Source organism: Xyrauchen texanus, chromosome 26, assembly GCF_025860055.1.
Source record: "Xyrauchen texanus isolate HMW12.3.18 chromosome 26, RBS_HiC_50CHRs, whole genome shotgun sequence".
NCBI classification, from domain to species: domain Eukaryota; kingdom Metazoa; phylum Chordata; class Actinopteri; order Cypriniformes; family Catostomidae; genus Xyrauchen; species Xyrauchen texanus.
The window spans coordinates 34,371,577-34,396,139 of NC_068301.1; the positions used below are offsets into that span (position 1 = coordinate 34,371,577).

General features: G+C 41.3%; 1 protein-coding gene across 1 annotated transcript; it reads left to right on the forward strand.

Annotated features, from left to right (window-relative positions):
• The first annotated feature begins 239 nt into the window (after positions 1-239).
• On the forward strand, positions 240-20,813 carry LOC127619872 (mRNA cap guanine-N7 methyltransferase-like). Its single transcript, XM_052092891.1, has 11 exons — positions 240-286; positions 655-815; positions 1,748-1,883; positions 2,201-2,323; positions 2,685-2,788; positions 5,269-5,450; positions 5,670-5,834; positions 6,120-6,237; positions 15,659-15,760; positions 15,850-15,883; positions 19,911-20,813. The coding sequence occupies exons 1-11, from the start codon at positions 271-273 to the stop codon at positions 19,946-19,948; spliced, it is 1,179 nt and encodes a 392-aa protein (XP_051948851.1). The 5' UTR covers positions 240-270; the 3' UTR covers positions 19,949-20,813.
• Positions 20,814-24,563: the final 3,750 nt, after the last annotated feature.

The window sequence follows — 24,563 nt, forward strand, 5'->3', positions numbered from 1 at the left end:
TTAATGAGGTGATTAATGATCAAGATAAGACATTTGATCTTTATAATGTTTATTAGTAGCTGAAGTAACATACAAAAAGTTCAATAAATATAATTAAGATCCTACTGGTTTAATTTGATTGTGTAAGCTATTTACATATACTGTAAATATTAATATTAAGCTACTAAGGTAAAATGCTTAGTAACACGCCAGTCCTGTAGATGGCGCTAAGTGTATTCTCTACCCATGAAATACTCCAGTGAACATCCGTTAAGAGCGCTGCTGTACAAGATGGCGCAAAACTCAAGTGAGTACGGCAACATACATTCAGCTTCACAGATCTGTGTGTAATCTAATGCTGCCCTGAGCACATAAACTCCCAATGTGTTTCATTATGTTTGTGACCCTCTAAAACTCAACTACACTCGATCTGTCTGTACAGACGAAACACGTGATGATATGGACGATTGAAATGAATGTTACTTTCATTTGTTGTTATGAATCTGCATCGACACATTTATTTTGATCTATCGGTACATTCTCAATTTCACTCCTTACATGTGTAATGCTGTTTTGTCCAGCGGTCCATAACTGTTTGTGTGTGATCTTCCTGCCTTTGTGCCCATTCTCTCGTAACACATGAAAACTAATACACAGTAATGCATTTATTCACAGGTGTATATGAGGCAGACAGTATATATTCTGATCCAGTGGCTGAGCAGTGTAGGACAGGATCAGTTTTAGATGTTGCTCAGACTTCATCGTCATCGTTGAAGAGACAGAGGGATGGTCCTGATGAGGAGGGGGATGAAGATGACTCTCCCAGAAAGAAGCTGGTAAGAGTGCAACACTTTTTCAGTGATTTCCCCATCGCAAAATGACTCAGTAAAGGGATCAAACAAGCAGCTCTGAGATACAGGAAATCACAACATTACAGCATTTGATTTAAAGCAAACTTACTGTACTAACTGTCTACAGAGATAGTGCACCAAAAAAGTAAATTACGTCAACATTTATTCAGCATTATGTTGTTCCAAACCTGTACAACTTGCCATATTCACTCACCTTTCACTTTCATTGCATCGTTTTTATATATGATAGAAGTGAATTGTGAATGAGGCTCTCTGTTAATGTCAGTAATTGATGATTTTGGGTGAATGTGTGAATGAACTACAATCCCATGAAGGGTTGTGAATCAAATCAGAATCATTAGTACAATACAAAACTATTGACTGTAAGTCATTAATTGAAGTAAAAAAACAATATTGTACGTTCATTGCAAAATATTTACATTAAATTAGTTTGAGATTGTACAAATCCTCGATTACATAATTCACAATGCTTCATGGGAGTGGGCAGTCGCTGCTGAATCTTTTCTTTGTTTGGGTCTTTGATTGGTGGATCTCTGTAGAGGATTATGGGTAATGTAGTTCTTCATTAGGAATTTGTCTATTGAGCACAATTTTATTGACCACTGACTTATGGTTTCTACATATGCATATATCATCACTTATCAATCTCAAGAGATTTTGGTCATCATTGGGATTTGTATAATTTTTTTTCCCTTTTCTTCCAATTTGGAATGCCCAATTCCCAATGTGCTCTAAGTCCTCTTGGTGGCGTAGTGACTCGCCTCAGTCCGGGTGGCGGAAGACAAATCTCAGCTGCCTCAGCGTCTTGAGACCGGCAACCTGCGCATCTTATCACGTGGCTTGAGCCTGTTAAATTGGCTCCAAACTACTGAATGCCTCTTTAAAATGTTTTTCAGGTCACCGGGGAATTGCACAGCCTAAAAGTAGCCACACATTACAACAAACTGCAGGAGCTTGGGTTGGCAGAACGCAATAAAAGCAGGATAGTTCACATGCGCAACTTCAACAACTGGTTGAAAAGCGTGCTCATCGGTAAGAAACACGGCTTTACATTTCTCTCTCAAACTAGCATGCTTTATGAGGTATGATTACCCAGTCTATTTCAGCCCAATGTACATTGTGTTGTTCTATTAAAAATATTCCCTATAGAACAAATAGTTATCTTAAGTCAGTGAATCTTGAACATGAGCAACTTTTCCTTTAAAATTTCATCTGAGCCTGTTATTAATCTCAGATATCTTAAGATATCATTGATTAACTCTTGAATATGGACAAGCTGTCTTCTTGCCAGCAAATTAGAGCATATGGCAAATCTTACCTTTATAATATTATTGTGTTGGTTTGCTCAGGGGAGACCCTGGACAAGGTGAGGCAGAGAAGGAGAGAGGTGTCTGTGTTAGATCTGGGCTGTGGGAAAGGAGGAGACCTTCTCAAATGGAAGAAAGGACACATTGACAAACTAGTGTGTGCAGGTAACCACATGATTCTTTTAGATTCTTTATAGAGAGCAACACATATTGCTTTTGACTATCAATATTGATTATGTGAAATGCAGACATGACTTACTGTTTTATTTAGTTTTAAGTAGAATACAAACATGATATGCAGTATAAATATGTTTTATAATAATGATAGTTATGTATGCCATTACATTTATGCAAAGTTGTTTTGAAATGGTAAGAACTGTATTAAGCTAAATATATTTAGTCTTTGTTTTAGGCTAGGTCTAACTGTCAAATTAGTAGTTCATATTAAAAGGAAATTTGTGTCATCATTTGGCTTTAGTTGAATAAATGTAACTTCCTTGACTGCACTTGTGTTCCTCTATTCCAGATATCGCTGGTGTGTCCATTGAGCAGTGTCAGCAGCGCTATAATGACATAAGGCGGAGGGGCCGCACATTCTCTACCGAGTTTATCACGGCAGACTGCAGCAGGGTATGCTGTTTACACTTCTGTTTTATTTGACATTGGCAGAAACTGCCAACTAATGATTGTTTCCTCAACTACACAAGTTAGATTCTTTGGACGGTCAATAAAGTGGCAAGACGATGGGATATTTAAGGCCTTTTTTTAAAATGGGCACTTTCATTCGGAGCCCCTTAGAGGACACTGTGGGAATTTCTGGTCTGAAATTGTTTTGTGTTCCCTCGCAATATGTTTTACTATGGTTTACCATGGTTTTACTACAGTAACTATACTTTAACCATGATATATGTAGTGAAAACAAAAAATATGGTAATAAAATTATAATTTTGTGGGTATTATGGTTTTACTATACAGATACCATTTAAGTGGTTTTACTATAGTAATATTGTAGCTACCATAACTGTTGAAGGCTAACCATGTTTTTTTTTATTACAGTTTACTGTATCAATGTAGTAACCATTGTTTTTACTATAGATTAACCATGGTAAATCTCGTATTTACTGCGGTATTTCTTATAAAACCATAACCAAAACAATATGGTTTTTATTAACATTTTGGATTCACTGTATTATTACTATGAGATTACTACGAATATCAAGGTTAAATATGGTTACTGTGGTAACACCATGGTATATTTATTGCGAGGGAATGCAAAAATATTTTAGAATAAAGATTCCTGCCCTGTCCTCTAAGGGCCTTACGTGTACCAGGGGTTTATTATAATTTTTTATTTTATTTATTATTATTAAAACAGAACAGATTTCAATTAGAGCTTTGAATGTTTTAAAACAAATTAATCACACAGTGTTCTGTGATTAGTCGTGATTAATCAAAAGGTACATTAAAACAAATATAATCATTAATGTATTTATAATTTGTCTCAAAGAACTTTGAAGAAAATGATTGGTCATCATCTATTTTAATTATTTAATAATAATAATTAATATTTAATAATTTTTTTAGTTAATTAGACACATTTTTACAGTATAAATCTTTATTAGAAGTATATGTATACATGCTGTAAAATCAGTGGTCATGCTGTAATTAAAAGTTGGGTAAAATCCATTCTCCGTACAGTAAATCCGCTCCCATGCTTATTCTGCCCGGGGCATGCATCACACATTATAAGTGTGCACTTCTTCACACAATCAGTTTCTGTGCTAGGATGTGCGGTCGGATCAAACGTGTGTACCTCCTGGAAATGTAAAAAATGTCAGTTTTAGTCACAGGAAGTGGGGGAAACATCAGTGAAGTTTCAGGAAGTAAAGAAAATGGATACTGCATTAAATACGTAAATTTGATAGTTAACGCATTAAATAGTCAAGTATTGATTGCAGAAATGAACACATTAAATGTTCCAGTCCTAATTTTCATATTTACATTTTTTTTATTTGTAGGTCACAATAAACTTAAAACTTCTTGGCACTTAAGATATAATTTCTGCACAGATTTGACTTTTTACTGTAGATTTACTGTAGCCTTGTCCTAGACCGAGACTTTCAATATTAAACATCCATTATAAACACAGACATTATTATGTTTAAAACTATGATCATCTAAACAAAGAGAGAAATAAACAAACTATTTCAGTATTTATTGTGTGAAAATGATTTCCACCACGCCAAACAATTTTCTCCCTAGTCAAGTGTACTTATTTACCAAGTCAACAAAAGTGTTGAAAAATGAAATGTGAGACGAGTGATAATTGAAAAAAAATACAAATAAATCAAGTGCCCAATGCACTCTCTAGGTCGCCGTGATGTCGTAGTGACTCGCCTCAATTCGGGTGGTGGAGGACGAATCTCAGTTGCCTCCGCGTCTGAGACCATCGATCCGCACATCTTATCACATGATCCGCACATCTTATCACATGATCCGCACATCTTACCACGGAGACATGGTGTGTGTGGAGGCTTCACGCTATTCTCTGCGGTATACACGCACAACTCGGCACATGCCCCACCAAGAACAAACCACATTATAGTGACCACGAGGAGGTTACCCCATGTGACTCTACCCTCCATAGCAACTGGGCCAATTTGGTTGCTTAGGAAACCTGGTTGGACTCACTCAGCATGCCCTGGATATGTGAACATTTTCTTTTAACAAGACTTCACTTTCTAGAAGTCCACAGTGGTAGAAGTGCCTGAAATAAAAACACCCTTTAACAGATTTGTGCTCGCTGATATCACGTAGGAACCTTTACTTTACAGATGAGGTGTGTTTATTTTTGTATTTCTTTTTTTATTTCATATTAAAATCCAATAGCACATGGAGGGAAAGTTCAGAAAACTTGTTTAAAAATGGTTATTATTTTTGCTGTTCTTTTCTGTTCCTCAAGTGGTGCAGAAATGACACACTTAGCCTTTAAGCTTCTTTGATTTGGGAGAGAAAAAGGGACTTCACTTGATTCTCAAAAAGAAGAAACTTTAAAGTCAATGAGCATCATTTCATGTTATATTCTCTGTGTGTCTCTCTTTCTGCCTCAGGAGTTGCTGTGTGAGAAGTACAGAGATCCTGATCTGCGGTTTGACCTGTGCAGCTGTCAGTTTGTGTATCATTATTCATTCGAGAGCGAGCAGCAGGCAGACATCATGCTGAGAAACGCATGTGAGAGACTCAGACCAGGAGGATTCTTCATCGGAACAACTCCAGACGCATACGAGCTGGTGTAAGCTCACACACACACAGACAGTTTTAGATATTTCGGTCTTTTCTCATTTAAGTAGAATGATGAGAAACTAGCTGTCCGTGTGCATTACAAATATGGCTGCAAAGTGACCTCACTTACTTTAAAGGGACTTCAGTATCGTGCCGATCCTATACAGTTGACTACATTTCGAGACTTAAAAGCTGCAAAACTCAAATGTTTCTCCACCTTGATCCACAGGAAGCGCTTGGAGGCATCAGACTCGAACAGCTTTGGGAATGAAGTATACAGTGTGACCTTCCAGAAGAAAGGAGTATACCCTTTGTTTGGCTGTCAGTATGACTTCAACCTGGAGGGAGTTGTCAATGTCCCAGAGTTCCTGGTGTATTTCCCCCTGTTTGAGGAGTGAGTGCCACATCTCATATGCTATTTTGACTCCTGGTTTTTGCAACGTTATTGCCTTAACTTGCCAACAGAGGGCACAACTAATTCACAAATGTGTGCATATCTGTCTAGTGTCAGAGATATTCTTCATTCAATAATACGCTGTTATCTCTAGCAAATTCCTAAAAGCAGATCCAATTCATTAGGTTGCAGATTTAAATATCATGTTTTGGTGAAATGTGCAGACTGTGTATTATTATTGTATAGTTGATGTGTTTAAATTACTGCTTTTATTTATCTGTCCAGAATGGCAAAAAAGTACAACATGCGACTGGTTATTAAGAAAACATTCCGTGAGTTCTTTGAGGAGAAAGTAAAAGATGAGAAGCATAAGATGCTCATGCAGTGGATGCAGGCCCTGGAGGTATGTGTGTGTGTTTTTGTGTGTACAAGGCTACAACTAACTAAACTTCTAGAAAGTAAAGTCTTGATAAAACATTTTATTTGTCTACTAACATTGTCCAACAGTGTATGTACATGCATCCCAGGAGATTTGTGTTTTTTCTGAAAGTCATGAAAGTTTCCACCACAGTGTCATTTCCAGCATTCCAGCAAAATCTGCACATAATAGGCATTTGAAAAGTAGCAAAAATAATTGAAGGCCAAACAATACATGGAATGGCTCTCATTAGCTACTCCCACTTCTCATCAAAAGTCTCAGTTAGCAGTTGATATTCTGCACTCATGCAGAAAACATACTTGTGATCGTAAAAATGCTCTGATACCATCTGACGTATGAATGTCATTCCGTAAACATTCAGCGCACAAATTAAAATCACATTATATCACCTAGTGTAAATATATATATAATATATATATATGTGTGTGTGTAAATATATGTAATATACACTTGAAGTCAGAAGTTTACATACACATTAGCCATTTTAAACTCAGTTTTTCACAATTCCTGATATTTAATCGTAGAAAACATTCCCTGTCTTAGGTCAGTTTAGGATCACTAATTTATTTTAAGAATGTGGTATGTCAGAATTATTTATTTCAGCTTTTATTTCTTTCATCACATTCACAGTGGATCAGAAGTTTACATACACTTTGTTAGTATTTGATAGCATTGCCTTTAAATTGTTTAACTCGGGTCAGATGTTTTGAGTAGCCGTCCACAAGCTTCTCACAATATGTTGCTGGAATTTTGTCTCATTCCTCCAGACAGAACTGGTGTAACTGAGTCAGGTTTGTAGGTCTTCTTGCTCGCACACACTTTTGCAGTTCTGCCAACAAATTTTCTGTTGAGGTCAGGGCTTTGTGATGGCCACTCCAATACCTTGACTTTGTTGTCCTTAAACCATTTTGCCACAACCTTGGAGGTATACTTGGGGTCATTGTCCATTTGGAACCCCAATTTGTGAAGAGCTTTTACCTCCTGGCTGATGTCTTGAGATGTTGCTTCAATATATCCACATAATTTTCCTTCCTCATGATGCCATCTATTTTGTGAAGTGCACCAGTCCCTCCTGCAGCAAAACACCCCCACAACATGATGCTGCCTCCCCATTGCTTCACGGTTGGGATGGTGTTCTTTGGCTTGCAAGCCTCACCCTTTTTCCTCCAAACGTAACGATGGTCGTTATGGCTAAACAGTAAAATTTTTGTTTCATCAGAGCAGAGGACATTAAAAAGTTATATCTTCATCCCCATGTGCACTTGCAAACTGTGGTCTGGCTTTTTTTATGGTGGTTTTGGAGCAGTGGATTCTTCCTTGCTGAGGAGCCTTTCAGGTTATGCCGATATAAGACTAATTTTACTGTGGATATAGATACTTGTCTACCTGTTTCCTCCAGCATCTTCACAAGGTCCTTTGCTGTTGTTGTTCTAGGATTGATTTGCACTTTTCTTGCCAAACTGCGTTCATCTCTAGGAGACAGGATGCCTCTCATGCATACTATTGTTTGTACAGATGAACGTGGTACCTTCAAGTGTTTGGAAATTGCTCCCAAGAGTGAATCAGACTTGTGGAGGTCCACAATCCTTTTTCTGTGGTCTTGGCTGATTTCTTTTGATTTTCCCATGATGTCAAGCAAAGAGTCACTTAAAACCTTAAAATACATCCACAGGTACACCTCCAGTTGATTCCAATGATCCTATCAGAATTAAATTGACTAGGGCTGTCAATCGCTAAAAAAATTAATAGAATTAATTACATGGTGTCCCGATTAATTAATCACATATATAAATATTTGCTGACAAAGCCCATCATATAACAATAATTCAATATATAATGATTATACATATTTATACATAGTTATCTTTAAATATATATATATATATATATATATATATATATATATATATATATATATATATATAAAAAATATTCAGATAATTAAAATGCATTACATTCTTGTAGCAGAAGAGTTAATCATTAATAAGACAATACAAAAAGCGGCTTTAGAATACAATGTATTGTTTACTACCATATTATTGATCATAAGTCAATCATTGGCATACAGTTCACAGCAATCCATTTCACAAGTGAATTTGTCAATCAGTTGGAGATTTATTATGAGGCTTGTTTAAGGACCCCTCAATTTACACCTACGTCAGACATGCTTGTGTAGCGTCTCATATGCGTTGCGTCGCGTCATAAACATAAAATGTTTAGGTCACTGTGTCAAGTTAAATATAGTTTAATACTCAATCTTTAAACACATCTTGAGATCTCTTAGTTCGGATTTGCGCTCCAAGTGTTTTGAACACAAGAACGTAATGCATGTTTGTGTGTGTGTGTGTGTGTGTCTGCCTACTGAGGTGTTTTCTTCACTGTATAAACTGTGCGTTGCTCATACAGCTGAAGTTTCACTTACTGCCCTCTGGAGTAAACAGGTGGTACTACAAGCTTGCATTTCTCAGGAATCTTCCTTATTATGGTCCAGGGTGTTGCGATTAATTGCATTTTTTGTCAAATTGAATTAACACGTTAAATCGACAGCCCTAAAACTGACTGGATTATCCAAGATGGCAGCGCGGTAGCACGCAGCGGCCACTCCGGATCCACAATGGTGCTATTTTTGTTAAAAACTTTTGCAACACATGGACATCGGAGCAACCAGTGTTCGTGTCTACCTTCGCCAGACACTACTCAAATATAAGACTCATGCAAAAACCAAGCTGCATGATGACCTGCAGGAGGCGCTACGCGTACTCGGCTTGCTGCGGAGACCAGGCCTCCAGCCCTCGGTGTCGCCTGATGCCGGTGGCCGGGGGAGAGGACGTCATAAGCGGTGTGCGAAAGCGAAGCGCTGAAAGAGGGCGGGGTCCATGCTAGGCTAAAACAAACCCTAGCCGGCCGGCTCTCCCGCCTATCCTGCTCTCAAATGTTTGCTCCCTGGACAATAAACTGGACTATATCCGACTCCAGCAGGCTACGTGGCGTGAGTTTAGAGACTGCTGCGTCTTTGTTTTCACGGAGACGTGGCTCAGCGACAGAGTTCGGATGCCGCCATTCAGCTAGACGGGCTCGCCTCGTTTCGTGCCGACAGAAATACAGCTCTCTGCGGTAAGACTCGCGGTGGTGGCTTGTGTGTTTACATCAACACGGAATGGTGCAAGAACTCTATGCTAGTCTCTAGTTACTGTTCATCGCTGTTGGAGCTTGTGACTGTTAGATGCAGACCTTTTATCTACCACGGAATTCACCACTGTTTGCATAACCGAGTTTACATTCCCCAGCGCTAACGCTAAGGAAGCGCTCTGTGAACTGTATGGGGCTATGAGCGAACTGCAGAACGCTCACCCCGACGGACTGTTTATTGTCGCGGAGATTTCAACCATGCAAATCTCAAGACAGTGCTCCCTAAATTCCATCAGTATGTGGACTTTGCAACGAGAGGGGCTGAACGCGCTTGATCTTGTTTACACAAACATCCCAGGCGCTGCACGGGCGGAGCCCCGCCCCACCTCGGCTACTCAGACCACATCTCTGTTATGTTAATTCCAGCATACAGACCGCTCGTCAGACGCACAAAACCGCTTCAGAAGCAGGTGAAAACCTGGCCAGCAGGAGCCATCTCTGCTCTTCAGGACTGTTTTGAGTGTACTGACTGGCACATGTTCAGGGAGGCTGCAACATATGGCGATTCTACCAACTTGGAAGAATACACAGCATCAGTGACCAGCTACATCAGCAAGTGCATTGATGATGTCACTTTCTCAAGACCATCACCACACGCTCCAACCAGAAGCCGTGGATGACTGCGGAGGTGCGCACGCTGCTGAGGTCCTGAGACTCGCCTTCAGAGCAGGCGATAAGGCAGCCCTAAGAACAGCTAGGGCCAAACTGTCACGGGCAATCAGAGAGGCAAAGCGCGACACGCCCAGAGAATCCACAGTCACTTCCAGGACAGCGGTGACACGCGGCGCATGTGGCAGGGCATCCAGGCCATCACCAACTACAGGACAACATCAGTTGCCTGTGACAAAGATGCCTCCCTTCCAGATGCGCTGAACGACTTCTACGCCGGTTTGAAGTGCAGAACGACGTGATGGCGAGGAAGTCCACCCCTCCTCCCAACGACCAGGTGCTCTGTCTTACCACGGCAAATGTGAGGAAAACTCTACGTAGAGTCAACCCACTGAAGGCTGCTGGACCAGACAACATTCCTGGCAGAGTGCTCAGAGGATGTGCAGACCAGCTAGCAGATGTTCTTACCGACATCTTCAACATCTCTCTGAGCAGCGCCGTTGTTCCAACGTGCTTCAAGGCCACCACCATCATCCCCATGCCAAAGAAGTCTTCAGTGTCCTGCCTCAACGACTACCGTCCCGTCGCGACTTACACCCATCATCATGAAGTGCTTCGAGAGGCTCGTCATGAGGCAGATTAAGACCCAGCTGCCCCCTCACTAGACCCACTTCAGTTTGCGTGATCGTTCAAACCGCTCAACGGATCGATGCCATCACCACAACCCTCCATCTGGCCCTCACCCACCTAGACAATATGGACTCATACGTTCGAATGCTGTTCATAGATTTCAGCTCAGCATTCAACACAATCATTCCCCAGCACCTGATTGGAAAGCTGAACCTGCTGGGCCTGGACACCTCCCTCTGCAACTGGATCCTGGACTTCTTTACTGGGAGACCTCAGTCAGTCCGGATCGGGAACAGCATCTCCACCACCACCACACTGAGCACTGGGGCCCCCCAGGGCTGTGTGCTCAGTCCACTGCTGTTCACTCTGCTGACTCACGACTGTGCAGCAATGCACAGCTCAAATCACATCATCAAGTTCGCCGATGACACGACCGTGGTGGGTCTCATCAGCAAGAACAACGAGTCAGCATACAGAGAGGAGGTGCAGCGGCTGACAAACTGGTGTAGAGCCAACAACCTGTCCCTGAATGTCGACAAAACAAAAGAGATGGTTGTTGACTTTAGGAGAGCACAAGGTGAACACACTCCGCTGAACATCGACGGCTCCTCTGTGGAGATCGTCAAGAGCACCAAATTTCTTGGTGTTCACCTGGCGGAGAACCTCACCTGGTCCCTCAACACCAGCTCTATCACCAAGAAAGCCCAGCAGCGTCTCTACATTCTTCGAAGGCTGAGGAAAGCACATCTCCCAACCCCCATCCTCACTACATTCTATAGAGGGACTATTGAGAGCATCCTGAGCTGCTGCATCACTGCCTGGTTTGGGACTTGCACCGTTTCGGACCGCAAAGCCCTGCAGAGGATAGTGAGGACAGCTGAGAAGTTCATTGGGGTCTCTCTTCCCTCCATCAAAGACATTTACAAAAAACACTGTATCCATAGAAGCAACCAGCATTGTGGACGACCTCACACACCCCTCACACAAACTCTTTACCCTCCTCCCGTCTGGCAAGAGGTACCGAAGCATTCGGGCCCTCACGGCCAGACTGTGTAACAGCTTCTTCCCCCAAGCCATCAGACTTCTCAATACTCAGAGACTGGTTTGACACACACGTGTCCTGAGTTGCACTTTAATAACTTGTCACTTTATAACTGTCTGCTACCTCAATAACTGCTATGTGCATAGAACACTATCTCATAGTATGTTATGTTTACATTTTTAGAAACTGTCATCTTTTTGCACTACTGAGTACTGGTCGGCGCTGCACTGTCTATTGTCCTGTTCATTGTCAGTAATTTGTTGTACTGTCCTGTACTTTTTGCACATGTTTGCACGTGCACTTTATATAGGTATATATAGGTAGTTTATATAGGTATTTTATTTCGTTGTGTTGTCTCATGTGGTCCTATGTTGGTCCTTTGTTGTTTTTATGTAGCACCATGGTCCTGGAGGAACGTTGTCTCGTTTTGCTGTGTACTGTACTAACTGTATATGGTTGAAACGACAATAAAAACCACTTGACTTGACTTGACTAATTGCCCAAAGGCTTGACGTAATTCTCTGGAATTCTCTAAGCTGCCTAAAGGCACAGATGTTAGTGTATATATATTTCTGACCCACTGGAATTGTGATATAGGCAATTAAAAGTGAAAAAATTTGTCTGTAAACAATTTTTGGAAAATTACTTTTGTCAATTTTACTTTTGCCATTTTTACTTTTGCAGTAAATCTATAAGCCGGCTCTCTTTAGTGAATCAGTTGGGGCTGACTGAATTAACCAAATTAACCAAGAACTGTTACTGTGTTATGTGTTCTTCAAGCTCATTAGTTACAAATTGAGAGTTCATATGACATGTAGTTTCAAATACAAATGTATTTTTGTTGTAATAAGTGAATAATCTAAAGACTATCTGGCAAATAAATATTTCATAAAACATAATAATTCTTTAAAAAAGCAGTTCACTTTTAAACATGCTTAAAGTGTTGTTTATTTCTCTCTCATGTCTGTAAAATCCACTTATAAAATGCAATAAATAAATAAAACATTTTTTTTTTTAAATATCCAGTATGAAATCTGACTGCTGGTCAATTTTGTCATCTACAAGCCACCTTGGCTGGTTGGTTACAATTAAAATTTTGGACCCTGCCCTCATGTCATCCCAGATGTATATGTCTTAAATTTCTTCTGCTGAACACAAATATAGATTTTTTTAGGAGAATATTTCAGCTCTGTAGGTGAAAGTTGACCATTTTGAATCAAATGGTCAACTTTAATATTGATCTGTTTCTCACCCACAACTATCATATCGCTTCATAATATATAGATTTATCCACTGGAGTTGTATGGATCACTTTTATGCTGCCTTTATGTGCTTTTTGGACCTTCAAAGGTTTGGTCACCATTCACCTCTATTGTATAGACCTACAGAGCTGAGATATTCATGTTTTAAGTCACATGAAATCATAATTGCCCTATTTACTTTATTAATGCATTTATATGTTTTTATTGTGAACCTCTTATTTGGACTTTTCATAGTTCACTCAGTTCCTGGTAGATTTGTATGTCTTGCCCTGAATATTTTATATATATGTATATATGTGTGTGTTTGTATGCCATTTTACTTGGAAATATTTCACATTATGGAAGCAAAATGAATTTCTAGCACTTTCATCTTGACTAAAGTGCTCTCATGCCGACTGGGGTCATCCACTTGTTTCCGCTTGCTTTGAGGTCATTTTTCAAATTTTTTCACGACTGTAAAGTGAGGTCAATGACAGATTTTCTGTGCCATAAAACACAGACCCAGCATTCATTGTCAGCTATTATTGTCAGCTCCGTATGTTTGTTTTTTGTGTGCAAGAAGTTTGTTTGATTGGCATCTCCACACTTAATTTTACTGGAAAACAACACTATCAAAAACATCCATATATTTACTTGAAGGAAAATTGCATAAGGTATTACAACATTTTAATATAAAATATTGAATTAAGTTTATTTGTCTTCCCTAATTGGCAATTAATTATTTTCTTGTTTTATGCATAAACCTCAACATTGTCAGATTTATGCTTAAAAAAAAATAAAAAAAATAATTTAAGATATATATACAAATCTTAATATTTTAGGCAATGTTGCTTCTCAAGTAAATGTATCTCGTTTTAAGGATATGTAAATATTTTGACTGCAAATTTAAAAATGTAGCTGCAAGAAGCAGTTATGGGTTTCAAGCCACATAGGGCCTTTAAGTGCATGTGCTCCAAGGTTTGAAGAATTATTTTAATAGCCCGTAAGCACTTAAAATAGAGAGAGAGAGGAGCAATGTGAACAGCAGATGTGGCCAGGGCAATAAACTACAATATCCGTAATGTGAGAGGCTTAAGATAGCGCTACTGGGAGACAGGAAGGACAGCTGATCGTTCTCGCAGTGGAAGACCACGTGTAACACGGTGCATCCGAATATCACACCTGCGGGACCGGTACAGGATGGCAAACAACAACTGCCCATGTTATATCAGGAAAGCACAATCACTCCATCAGTGCTCAGACTGTCTGCAATAGGCTGAGAGATGCTGGACTGAGGGCTTGTAGGCCTGTTGTAAGGCAGGTCCTTACCAGACATCACCGGCAACAACGTCGCCTATGGGCACAAACCCACCTTCGCTGGATCAGACAGGACTGGCAAAAAGTGCTCTTCACTGACGAGTTGTGGTTTTGTCTCACCAGGGGTGATGGGTCGGACTCTCGTTTATCGTTGAAGGAATGAGCGTTACACTGAGGCTTGTACTCTGTAGCGGGATCATTTTGGAGGTGGAGGGTCCGTCATGGTCTGGGGCAGTGTGTCACAGCATCATCAGACTGAGCTTGTTGTCATTGCAGGCCATCTCAATGCTGTGCGTTACAGGGAAGACATCCTCCACCCTCATGTGGTTAAAAAAATTAAAACAGAAAAAGGCATAATTTGTATCTACAAGACTTTAATGCAGTTCTCTTAGACAAGTAATTTTGTGTGTAATTTAAAAAAAAAGTTTTACTTAAGCCACTAGTTTTTTTTATTTGTTTCCTAAGTATCGATATTGAGGTACCAGGACTAGTATCGTACCAAAGCCAAATTTTGGTATCAGAGCAACCCTACTATAGGTCCATACAATGCAAGTGAATGGTGACCAAAGCTTTTAGGTTCCATGAAGCTCATAAAGGCAGCATAAAAGTAATGCATAAGACTCCAGTGGTTTAATCCATGTCTTCATAAGTTATATGTCAGGTGTGGGTGAGAAACAGATCAATATTTAAGTTCTTTTTTTTTTAACTGTAAATCTTGACATCATCAGTCTCCTTGGCCAAAACAGATTAGATTACTTCAGAAGACTTGAATTAAATCACTTTATGCCTCCTTTATGTGCTTTTTTTGGACCTTCAAAGCATTGAACTCTGTTGATCTGTGTTGTATGGACCTACGGAGCTGAAATATTCTTCTAAAATCTTCATTTGTGTTCTGCAGAAGAAAGAAATTCATACACTCATGGAATGGCATGAGGGTCAGTAAATGATGAGTGAATATTATTTATTTTTTTGGGCTAAAATCTCTAAGGTTTTAAATTGATGATTTTACTTTGGGATGTGTGGCAGAGCTCATTTCATGACCACCAGTGGGAAAAGCAATGGTAAAGAAAATGACAAAAAAAGTTTGGGGTGTAATGCTTGTCAATGTTACATTATGATTTATATAATTCCAAATAGTTTATAAATATTTTCTAGAGAATAATTGTTCCTCTGTCCCACTTTACTGCTTAAAAAATCTGGGATTTGGTTGGTTGGAACCTTTTTTGTGCTCACTGGATGAGACCAAGGCTGCTTCCGGTAGCCAGATCTGATTGTGGATAATGATGTCTGCAGATCTGTGCAGCATTATCTTCACTTTGGAGGAATCAAACAGTTTTGTGCTTCCTTGTTGTCATAGCAATACCCTCCAGATGAGACGGGCAGACCGGCGTCTGATAGTCCGGGGGAGTATGACCATGCCAAGAGAATAGCCGAGAATCCTGCTGTTAGACTTCCACTGGTGAGCACTGATCTTTTCCTTCTAGTGAAAAGAGTTTTTTATTTTTTATTAATTATGTTCTGATAGTTCACGGTCTCTTTTCTCCACAGGGGACCTTGAGCAAGTCTGAGTGGGAGGCTACAAGTACGTAGTGATGTTCTCTTCCTGTTCAGATCAGCCTTCTAATTCAATATTGCTTCTCTTATACACTTAGATGGTATCTTTTGGTATTTGTCGTGATATGATGCGTAGGGTTGCACCAGCTGTGTGTAAGTTCTCACGTAATATGTGACAAAGTTCACACTAAGGTCTTAGTAACTACTAGTTTGTTTGTAAGTCAGTGCTTAATTTGGTTGCACCACCTGTTCTTCAGACAAGACTTAATTAGTAGGTTGTAAGCTCCGTAAAGTAATGCGTAGTCGCATAATATGACGTTTACCTGTATTTAACCAATAAGCAGCCTTCAAATTTGTACACAGAAGTGTTCAAAAGTCGTGAACTTCAGTTTTATCTCACTACGGTTGATGTTCAAACCTTGTTTGCTCACATAGCTGTCAGCTTTAATATATTATATCCCCATTAAAATATGATGCGTAATAACACAAGACTTAATTAATGATATAGGCTATTTAGCTTATGTAAATAACAATATTCAATAACTGTATCTAAAATGAATAAGGGACCATAAAAAATTCTAATGCAACCGGCTGGAAAAATACGCCACAACTAGGCTAAGTTGAAAGGTACGTATAGCTGCTGCTTTATCTTCAATGTCTTCAGAAATTGTACAAAACATGATAAGAAAAACAAGAAAAGGCTGAAATCATAAGATAATGATACTCACTTTAATGAAAGGTTCTTTTAGCTGAGCTGTTTAATATTCATAGGCACAGAGTAGAGCACGTATCACGGCTCATTTGTATTGAAAGCGTAGCCTGTACCCAAGCCAAGAAATTAAAGGCTCCTGCTGTGTTCAGACTCATTTCTTAAGATAAAATGCTTGGGATCATTTAGAGGTTTCCTCCTGGTGCAGTACAGCCTGTGGGTTGGTCATTGGGGACAAAATCTATAAAAGGATAGTTCACAGAAAAATAAAGGTCCCCCCATGGATTGTCAAACTCCTGCTGTAAAAATGAGAGCTGTTAACATAATTCTTCACTTCTATATTTCCATTTTGTAGAAAATTACTCGCTTTTTCAGGAATGACGAATATGAAATTATAATTATATTCACATTTCATACACCATTTCAGTAAGAGAAAAAAGCTACAAGACATTAGTCTCACGTAACCAAACCTTTGACTTAAATGGCAAATGTCTGGACCGTATAGAAGCGACCGTATAGAAGCTTAAATTGGCCAAAAACTGCCCACTCAAGCAGCTCAGTTTGTGGATTTCCGCTTCTTTTTCTGCTGCATGCCTCAAACGAAACTCTGAATATCTTGAAATTATTTGATGTCACTAACCTGTCAAACTTGGGCACATCTGGTGATTATTTTGTCCTCAAAATTGCCCATTGTATCAAGGCGGAACCTTGTGAGCGTGACTGTTTCCAGGCGGACTGATGAAAAGTTCTGTGTGCTGCTCGCGGATGTTCTATCAAACCAGCCAATAATGTGCTGCGTGGATCGAGAAAGTGTTTTCCAATGTTGTGTGCTATGTGCATCAGAAGGTTAGTGCATGCACTATCGGTCATGACATCTGAGGCTGAGACTAACAAGACATCAGTGAATCCAGACTTATAAATCGATGTTGTTTCCACATGAGAATGCAACAAATAAATATAAAACAAACCGCACCGTGTTATATTGTTTATTGCAAAGAACATACCTTGCTGTTAACAAAACTGCAATCCAGTTTAAACTTAAGTGCATAAAATTATGAAATTGAAAGATTTAGCCAGTTCATATTCTAATAAAAAAAGTAAAAGAGAAAAAGCTTCAAATACAGTGCCATGGTACTACCGCAGTTCTCAAGCTTCAATATACCGGAAATGTTCTGCTCTGCTTTTGTTTTGAAACAAAAAAACTTTCATTATTTATATGTACTTTATTCATATTCCCAGATATTAGGATGAGTATTTGCTTCTCAGACTCTTGTCTCACCACGCTAATGGCATGTTTCTAAGCCCAGAAATGCAGCAGGGGATGTTCAAACATGAGACTAGATGGAACGCAACAGAGACCCTGTTTACACCCGTTACTAAGATATGTTTCAGGTGATCAGATCACAGGGTCTAAATAGTAGGGACGAGAATTGCAACAGACCACCCGATTTGATATTGCAAAGATTTTTAGATGCAAATTCGATATTGCTTTAAAAAATAAAATTATATATATATATATATATATATATATATATATATATATATTAGTAATTTAACATATTAAGAGGTTTTAACACTTTTTTATCTTTGAAATGTTTATTGAAGAACAGTTTTGTCAGACATGAAAAATAGTTTACAATTGTTTACCTTGTAATACATGATTTACAGGTAAAAGGTTGAGGATGTACGAAACCACCAATTTAAATAATTGACTAGAAGGGGAATTGTCTGAGCTATTATTCGACTAGTTAGTGTTAAGGAACCCATGTATTAATATAGCTATAAGCAGCCATTATGGGGCCAAGCACCAACATGGCAACAATTGCACAACACCAAACATAACCCAAAGAACGCACTGGGCCTCATTCATGAAACTTGTGAATATATGAGTAATTTGCGTGTGAAATGGGCCTTCCCGAAAACGTTCTGCCAGATTCACAAATACTTCGTACTCCCCAGATTTGTAAGTAAAACCTGTGTATGTTAGTAAATTCCAAACATTTGTAAAATGTGTGCATAATCAAATTTACGACTCAAGTACATTCACATCGTAAAATTTAGATGTAGCAAGCACAATAGCATCTCAAAGACTGTCATCACATGTTTCTGCTGTTATCTGAGGCTCTTTTGTGAATCAAACAGTTCAAGAAGTCAAAAATGGTTTGATGGGTGTAAAAAAAATTCTGTTCACCCCGTTAGGAGGATGTCCACCACTATTATTGACAACCCTAGATTTCATCATTTTCCTGTGAATGGTTCTATGGGCTACCTAAAATAAAATCTGTTTAATAAATCAAAAAAATATTTTTCAGGCTTTGGTAGCTCAGCGAATATTGATGTTGACCACCACCCCTGGAGTCGCGATTTGGAATCCAGGGCGTGCTGAGTGACTCCAGCCAGGTCTCCTAAGCAACCAAATTGTCCCGGTTGCTAGGGAGGTTAGAGTCACATGGTGTAATCTCCTTGTGGTCGCACAAGGAGATTACACCAACTTTGCCGGTAATGAGCGGCTTTAAAAACAAATAACCGTACTGTTAGAATGGCGGTCAGCCATCAGAAATTGTAAATGTCAGGCGTAGAGTTTATCTGCATGATGCACATCTATTTTTATGGGTAGATTGGCCATGCTACATAGTAATACCCAATACAACTCTGACTGATGGCACCACAAGAACATGCACACAGTTCCTTTACTAGTGATTACCCTGAGCTATGACATCAAGGGCAGCAGACAGGGAAAAATAAGTAATTTTTTAAGACCCCAGAAAATTGTTCACTGGCAACACATCTACTGTAGTGAATATATATATATATATATACTGTATATGTTGATAACTGGACCAATAACCAGCCAACCATTCACCTCCTCTACATTAACGCAAACTCAGCAAAAAAAGAAATGTCCTCTCACTTTCAACTGCTTTTATTTTCAGCAAACTTAACATGTGTAAATATTTGTATGAACATAAAAATATTCAGCAACTAAGACATCAACTGAACAAGTTTCACAGACTAACAGAAATTTTATAATTTGCCCCTGAATAAAGGGGGGGGGGTTGTTAAATATATATATATACACACACACACACACACACACACACACACACACACACACACACACACACACGGAACCACACGCAATGTGTTGACCAGGCATTTGCCCACATCATAGAGTAAGTTTCTGCCTACCTTATTTTCAAAATATGGAGGTTATTTTATAGAGAAGCTTTAGTGGCAGTCTAGTTTAGCTTTGTTAATTTTTTTAATGTTATAATTATGTTTCCTTGTTTATGTCCAAGTCTCATAATTTTCCTTATGCAATTCTCTCTTGTCTTTTTTTTTTTAGGCATATACCTGGTGTTTGTGTTTGAGAAAATGTCGTGAGTTGGAGGGATTCACCATTGTGTCCGCATGAATGATTGCCACAGATGTGGAGAGTAGTGCTGTCTCATTTCCATTCATTTGGTTTCTACAAGCCTGCTGAGCCTGTGCATTTCACAAACTGTCAGATATTTTTATATTGCCACAGAATTTCTTCGTGTGTGTGAGTGTGTGAGAGAGAGAGAGAGAGAGGAATAGCGAATGAGTGAGCAGTCGAGTGAAGAAAATGTGTGCTTGCAGCACATTTGAGAGGATATGTGCACGCTGCACATAATCAATATTTTCATTCATTCTGTGTACTGTTATACAACGCTCACCTGGAACCCTTTCACTTCAGGTCAAAGAATCTAACAGCCCAGTATGGCTTACAGTCCCTTTGGGTTTTACTTAGATTTGTAGTCCACAATTGCCTTCAAGCTAGACTAAACTCCGTATAGGATTCCCTTGTTCTGAAAGTCACAGAATTACATCAAAAACAAAAAAATGTCCAGCTGTGAAGGGTTTGATTAATATCCTGTGTGTTGTGTAATTGGGGCCACCAGCTGTTCTTTGACATGTAGAACCTCAGCTTCAATCCATGATTTTTTTATTTTATTTTTTTACATAAAAGGCATACTGGCATAGGGTATTTCTTTCCTAAAAAACAAAAATACGTATTTTCTCTTCTGACGTCATTGTGTAATGTTGTTCCTGTAAGCTGTCCAGGGACTGTAAACCTATTGTAGGAGTAATAAATCCAAGAATTACAAAAAAAGTGTATTTGTATCAAGATTATTCTCAAGTAAGAAGGTACAATACACCTGCTTTATACTATAGACAAAAGAATAAGGTATAAATGATTTAATAAAATAAAAAATGATGCATGGTACATACACATGAATACACACTCAGGAGTTTCTTCAACTTCAGTAAATTCCATGTCCCAGCAGTTGATTTTTATTACAACTAACACATTTTAGCTTTATTATTTTGTAAGTTGAAGGTCTCATTAAAACTGACTTTGAAACTTTTTGCCATCCCTTTAATATTTTTTTTTGTACTTTTCTTTTTAAAAATGCCTTTTAGATTTCATTGTTTTAACCTTGTTAGATCTTTAATATTAAACTATTGATATCCATTATACAATTACAAATCAATACATGTTTAAACTGATAATCTAAACAAAGAGTGAAATGGACCATTAGCCATTTTATGCAACGTATACTGTACAATATCTAATTTGAATGGTAAAAATGCTACAGTAAACCAAATTTCATTGGTTAACAGGCAGTTCTCTTACGAGAGGTTCTCTCGTATTGCGTAAGCTAGCTTACGCTACGGGAAAGATTCATCTTTTCTGAGATATTGAAGCCAAAAAATTATCCTTAATTTTGTATCCATTGTCAACGCAGTGCGGCAGCTGCAGACCTTGAGCGGGCTAGCTAGCGAGCTCATTGGTTGCTCTGCGGCAACTGCTGCAGCCTATAGACGAGCTTGGGCAAACTCGCATCCAATGAGAGGCGTCCGCGCGCTCACTGCATCAAAGCCCGCCAAAAAGGGCGTGACTAGAGTGCATATAAGCGTAGTTCGTAGGCTGGAACCCTGATTTTCATCTCTTCAGCGAAGCTCTTCGCATCTCTGAACTGGAAGCCGCGTCGCCGTTCGAGGGGCATCTAGCAAGCGTGGACAGCGCTCGAAGAAGCCGGCCGTCTTCGCCACCTTCAGCCATCCTGCGAGCTACGCCATCCGGCGACGTATCCTTTTTAGAGTAAGCTAAGTTCCTCAGCGAACTTCACAAAAGAGTATCGAGCGTCTTTTTAAAGATGCCTCGCGACTTCCTGCGGCTCCTGCCGCGCTCCTCTCAGCCGGAGACCGACACATCATCTGCGCTCTCTGCCTGGGACTGGGGCATGCAGAGCTCGCCCTCGCTGACGGCGGATGCGACCTCTGCGAGGAGCTTCCGATGTCGACCCTGCGGGCTCCACTCGAGCATGCAAAACCGGAGCTGCCGCGCCACCTTCTGTTTCGCCGGCCGAAGAAGCGCCGCTCCCAAAGGCTGCCGGAACCGGTTTTAGAAGCGACTGTCTCGCCGGAGCCCCTCCCTCGAAGCATCGCGTTCACCCTCCCCGCCTCGGGATGCGCAGTTGCCGCCGAGCGGCCGCGACTGCTGCCACCTCGAGAGCGAGGCGGAGGACAAAGGCTGCTGTTCCAACATGGCTTCGACAGCGAGGAGTGGTCACAAGCCTTCTCAACGGCCCAGGAATCCAGCAGGACCCGCGCCGAGTCGAAGGGGAACTGATACGCCTCCTCACACAGGCCCTCGACTGCCTCGGGCTCGAGTGGTCACCGCCCCTGAGCAGGCTCCCAACAGACTCGACGGCTGTTTTCTTCAAAGCCGTCACCAGCGAGCGCCAGCGTCCGGCCGCCCCTTCCTGCCGGAACTCCACGCCGAGCTCTCTAAATCGTGGAACGCCTCTCTCGGCCAGGACTTGATCCCACGCCTCCACCGCCTCGCTTCAGTGGACTCCGCCACGAGAAGGGCTACTCTTCCATCCCCCGGTCGAGGATTCGGTAGCAGCACACCTTTGCCCGCCCTCCGCGAGATGGCGGTCTAAACCAGTGCTCCCGCCTAAGGCCTGCAGAACTACTTCCGCCTGTGTTGGCCGCGCCTATTCCGCCGCCGGCCAAGCCGCATCTGCTCTGCATTCCATGGCCGCCTTGCAGATCCTCCAAGCGGACCTTCTTCGGAGTGGGATGAGAGAGGCAGGCACCCAGAGGCTGTTACAGATCTAAGGAGCGCGACGGACCTCGCCCTTCAGGCCACCAAAGCTGCAGCCCAAGCTATAGGGAAGTGCATGGCCTCGCTGACTGTAACCGAGAGACACCTGTGGCTAACGCTAGCCGACATGGGAGAAACTGAGCGCTCCACGTTCCTCAACGCCGCTTCTCCGTCCGGTCTCTTCGGTTCCGCTGTAAGTGGCATTGTTGACCGCTTTTGGAAGTCCAGAAAGCCACCCAAGCCATGAATCTCTTCCTGCCTCGCCCGCTAGCTCCTCTGCAGGCCGCCCACGTAACCAGCCTCCTGCACGAGCATCTTCACAGCGCCCAGCTCAACAAAGCCAGACTTCCCAGCGCCGGCAGGGCGGCCGCTCAAGATCGCGCTCAGACAGCCACCGTAGACCACCGCCTCGCGGGCCTCGGCCTAAGATTGCGCTTGAAACCTGAACAACCGAAGTCCTCCTAGCTTTGTTGAACAAACGACGGCTCAGTCCCGCCGCGTCGACCACCGCCAAAGCTTCGCCCCTGTCAGTCCCCTTCTCTCAGGCTACTGCAGTGGTGAATTTAGCAGCCAACAAGCCGGTGACACTGCCCGCTTGCCTGCGCTCAAACGCCGCTTTCACGGCGACCCAAATAAATCTTGTAAAGAGCAAACATGTCTTATGTGTAGAAAATGTGCCCACAACCCTGTGTTCGCCTCTACACACAAGCATAACACATCCCGCTGCCCCTATCAGAGCATGCTCTCATAAAGCGGTTACTGAACCGCCGAGCGCTTAGAGTCAATAAATGCGCCTCACCAATACGCATGCGCGCTCCATTCTCTGCCCGCTCTGTTACACGGCCAGCAAATATTCCTCTGTGTGTAAGTCCCGCGTCCATGAATATGCTTAAGCATCACGTAACAGATGTGACTCTTTCCCCATTCATTCCAATCGGAAGTCACTCACAAAACAGCCTGTTCATGCTGTCTGCGAGCAATCATGCATAAACACACTAAACGCGCCACACATTTTGTTCAGCTCTGTGTGTGGCAATCAGAGCGAATTGGCCATTCACCCTCTAGCGCTACGCTTCAAAGCGTGGGAAGCTATTCCAGGGATATCCAAGTGGGTGTTAAGCACAATACAACAGGGCTATTTGCTACAGTTCGATCGCCGCCCTCCTCGCTTTCAGAGCGTGGCTCGAAACCACTGTGAACACGGAAGCAGCGTGCATGCTTCGTTCAGAAATAGCAAGCCTTCTGTGCAAAAGGGCCATAGAGAAAGTGCCACCCTCTCTGAGCGAAGTCGGGCTTTACAGCCGTTATTTTCTTGTTCCCAAGAAAGACGGCGGCCTCAGACCCATATTAGATCTCAGGGTTTTGAACAAGGTGCTTGCAAAAAGACTTACAATCAGGAAACTCCTCGCGCATGTGCGCCAGGGGGACTGGTTTATTTCTCTCGATCTGAAAGATGCATATTTTCAGATTCAGATAAATCCCCGTCACAGGCCATTCTTGAGATTCGCCTTCGACGGCCAGGTTTATCAATACACCGTCGGCCTGTCCTTAGCACCCCGTACTTTCACGAAGTGCATGGATGCGGCGCTCGCACCCCTGCGGAGTCAGGGTTTGCGAATTCTGAACAATTTGGACGACTGGCTGATTACGGCTCGCTTATCTACACAGCGCGCACGCCGTGTTCAGCGACTAGCCGCATCTTTTCAGATGAACAGCCTCACGCCTCTGAAGAAATTCTAGAGAGTGCTAGGTTACATGGCCTCAGCCGCAGCAGTACTTCAGCTGGGTTTACTGCACACGCGCCCGCTTCAGCATTGGCTAAGCACCCGGCGCCTCGCCGGGCTTGGGCCACAGGCCGCC

Coding starts and splice junctions, on each gene's coding strand:
- LOC127619872 (XM_052092891.1), top strand. Junction 2,789..5,268: donor TCACGGCAGACTGCAGCAGG/GTATGCTGTTTA, acceptor TTTCTGCCTCAG/GAGTTGCTGTGTGAGAAGTA. Junction 5,835..6,119: donor TATTTCCCCCTGTTTGAGGA/GTGAGTGCCACA, acceptor TTATCTGTCCAG/AATGGCAAAAAAGTACAACA.